The sequence below is a fragment of the Gracilinanus agilis genome, unplaced genomic scaffold (assembly GCF_016433145.1).
Source record: "Gracilinanus agilis isolate LMUSP501 unplaced genomic scaffold, AgileGrace unplaced_scaffold21338, whole genome shotgun sequence".
NCBI lineage: Eukaryota > Metazoa > Chordata > Mammalia > Didelphimorphia > Didelphidae > Gracilinanus > Gracilinanus agilis.
In genome coordinates, this window is record NW_025352847.1 from 1 (window position 1) to 2,275 (window position 2,275).

General features: G+C 52.6%; 1 protein-coding gene across 1 annotated transcript; it reads right to left on the reverse strand.

Annotated features, from left to right (window-relative positions):
• Positions 1-1,081: 1,081 nt before the first annotated feature.
• Positions 1,082-1,911, reverse strand: LOC123254403. The gene has a single exon (XM_044683434.1). It carries the CDS (start codon positions 1,800-1,802, stop codon positions 1,134-1,136), a length of 669 nt encoding a protein of 222 aa, XP_044539369.1. The 5' UTR covers positions 1,803-1,911; the 3' UTR covers positions 1,082-1,133.
• Positions 1,912-2,275: the final 364 nt, after the last annotated feature.

Genomic DNA, 2,275 nt, shown 5'->3' on the forward strand with positions numbered 1-2,275 from the left:
CTCCCCTTCCCTCCTTCCCTTTCTCTCTCCCCCTCCCCTCTCTCTCCTTTCCTCCCTCTTTTTTTCTTTCCCTCTCTTTCCCCCTCTCCCTCCTCTTTCTCCCTCCCTCCCTCCCTTTCTCTCTTCTTACCTCTTTCTCCCCCTTCTCATTCTCTCTCCTCTCTCAGTCTCCTGTCTGTCTCTGTGTCTCTCTCTCCCTCCCTCTCTGTCTCACCTGTTTTTGTTTCTCTCTCTCCCCCTCCCTGTCTCTGTCTCTCTTCCCTTCCTTCCCTCCCTTTCTCTTTCTCTCCCCCTCTCCCTCCCTCATTCTTTCCCTTCTCTCTCCTGCTCCTTCTCTATTTCTCTTTCCTCTTCCCCCGCACCTTAAACCCTTACCTGCCATCTTCAGACTCAATGCTGTGTATTGATTCCTAGGCAGAAGAGCCATAAGACCTAGACAATGGTAATTAAGTGACTTGCCCCAAATCACACAGCTGGGCAATGTCTGAGGCCACATTTGAACCCGGGACCTCTCTTTAGACCTGGCTCTCGAGGCATGGAGCCACCCAACTGCCTTCTATAAATACATCTCAAACAAACAAGAAAACCCAAATTCATCAGTGATTCCAGGGCCCATTCTTTTGGCCTGGTTTAGGAAACTCAGGCCAGAAAGGGGGAAAAAATCACCTCTGGGGATGAGCTGGATTCCCACAGGACCTGGCAGGAGGAGGAATATTCTATTCTGCAGCCTATTTCCTCATCTCCCAGTCTTGCCTGTCCCCAGGCTGATGCTCTGGGTTTAAATCCTGTCTCGGACATTTCCTAATTGCTTGACCCTGGGCAAGTCATGTACTCTTTCTGTGCCTCAGGAGGGTCAGACTGGATGGCCCCAAATGTCCTTCTCCAGTCTAAGGAAACTAAGAATCTAGAGAAGTCCCAAGTGCTGAAGAATCCTGGTCTCCAGCTTCTAAAGGAAGAGTTTCAACAAACGAGGAAACTGAGGCTGAGCGGCCGGAGCCCTCTGAGCCTGCGGGGGGGCTGCTCGCTGCCCGGGCATCCTCCCTCTCCCCTCTGCCCACAAAGCACTTGAGAATGCCTTGCTAAAAATGCTTTATTTTGCAGGGAGAAAACAAGTCTCCTAGTTGGAACTAATTTTACCACCACAGAGCTGCATTAGGGTCAGGCGGGGCAGCCCACCCCGCACGAATTTTCTCAAAGAGCTTGGGTATATGACTAATTGGGATGCTCGCCCCCATCCAAGGATCATCCTGCAAGTGTGTGGCCCCCCCCTTGGAGAGCACCTGGCTGGAAAGGCTGCCCTTGCTGTCAGGGCGGCACTGCAGAGAGTTGGGGCTCTGCTTCTGCTGGCCTTGGTCCTGGCTGGTCTTCGAGGGGCTGGTGGTGGGCGACTTTTTTTTACTAGACGAACCACTCTGAGCCTCGTCCACTTTGGCCTTGCTGGTGGACTTGCTGGCATGATCTGGGCTGGGGTCGCTGTTCAGGGAGCGGTCCAGGTAGTCTATGCCTTCGATGATGCAGTCCAGGAAGGAGGGATTTTCAGGACGGTCCATGCAGAGCATGCAGTGAGGGCGGCCCCGGCAGGCTGGTTTCTGGGCAGACTCAGTCTCAATGGCAGGAGTTTCTTCAGCCTTGGGGTTGGTGCTTTGTTTCGTGGGGGGCTTCCCTGGAGTCTTGTTGGATGATTTGCTCCGTTCCTTCCGGCTTGGGCAGACGGAACAATATGGGTGACCAGGGCAGCTGGTGCATTTGGGTTGGATGGCACGTTTTGGGAAGGTGTTACCCACGTAGGGGATACCAGACATGATGGTGGTTTATATGTATCGATGGTAAGAATATTCTTTCTAGAGGAAGGCTGGCCCCTCTTTGGGTGAGTGGCAGCCACTCTGGGTAGCCCCCAGTGGTTACCTGTGGGGTGGGAAGATGCTGGGCTTGAGAACTGACCAACAACTCACCTTATTGCAGTCCCTTCCTCCCAGAAGCTCTGCCTCTCCCTCCTCACCCCACCATTGTTTTCGGGCTGGCAAACCAGGGATGCTTCTTTAGACCAAGACATACCATGGGAGCAGGAGGAGGACAGGAGGGGAAGAACCTCTTCAAACCCTAGGAAGAGTTTTAAAGTGCTGGAGTTTGGCTTTCTTCCTTCCTTCTTTCCTTCCTTCTTTCCTTCCTTCCTTCCTTCCTTCCTTCCTTCCTTCCTTCCTTCCTTCCTTCCTTCCTTCCTTCCCCTTTCCATTTGTCTGTCTATCTATCTATCTATCTATCTATCTATCTATCT

Coding starts and splice junctions, on each gene's coding strand:
- LOC123254403 (XM_044683434.1), bottom strand. CDS start 1,802: ATGTCTGGTATCCCCTACGTGGGTAACACCTTCCCAAAACGTGCCATC.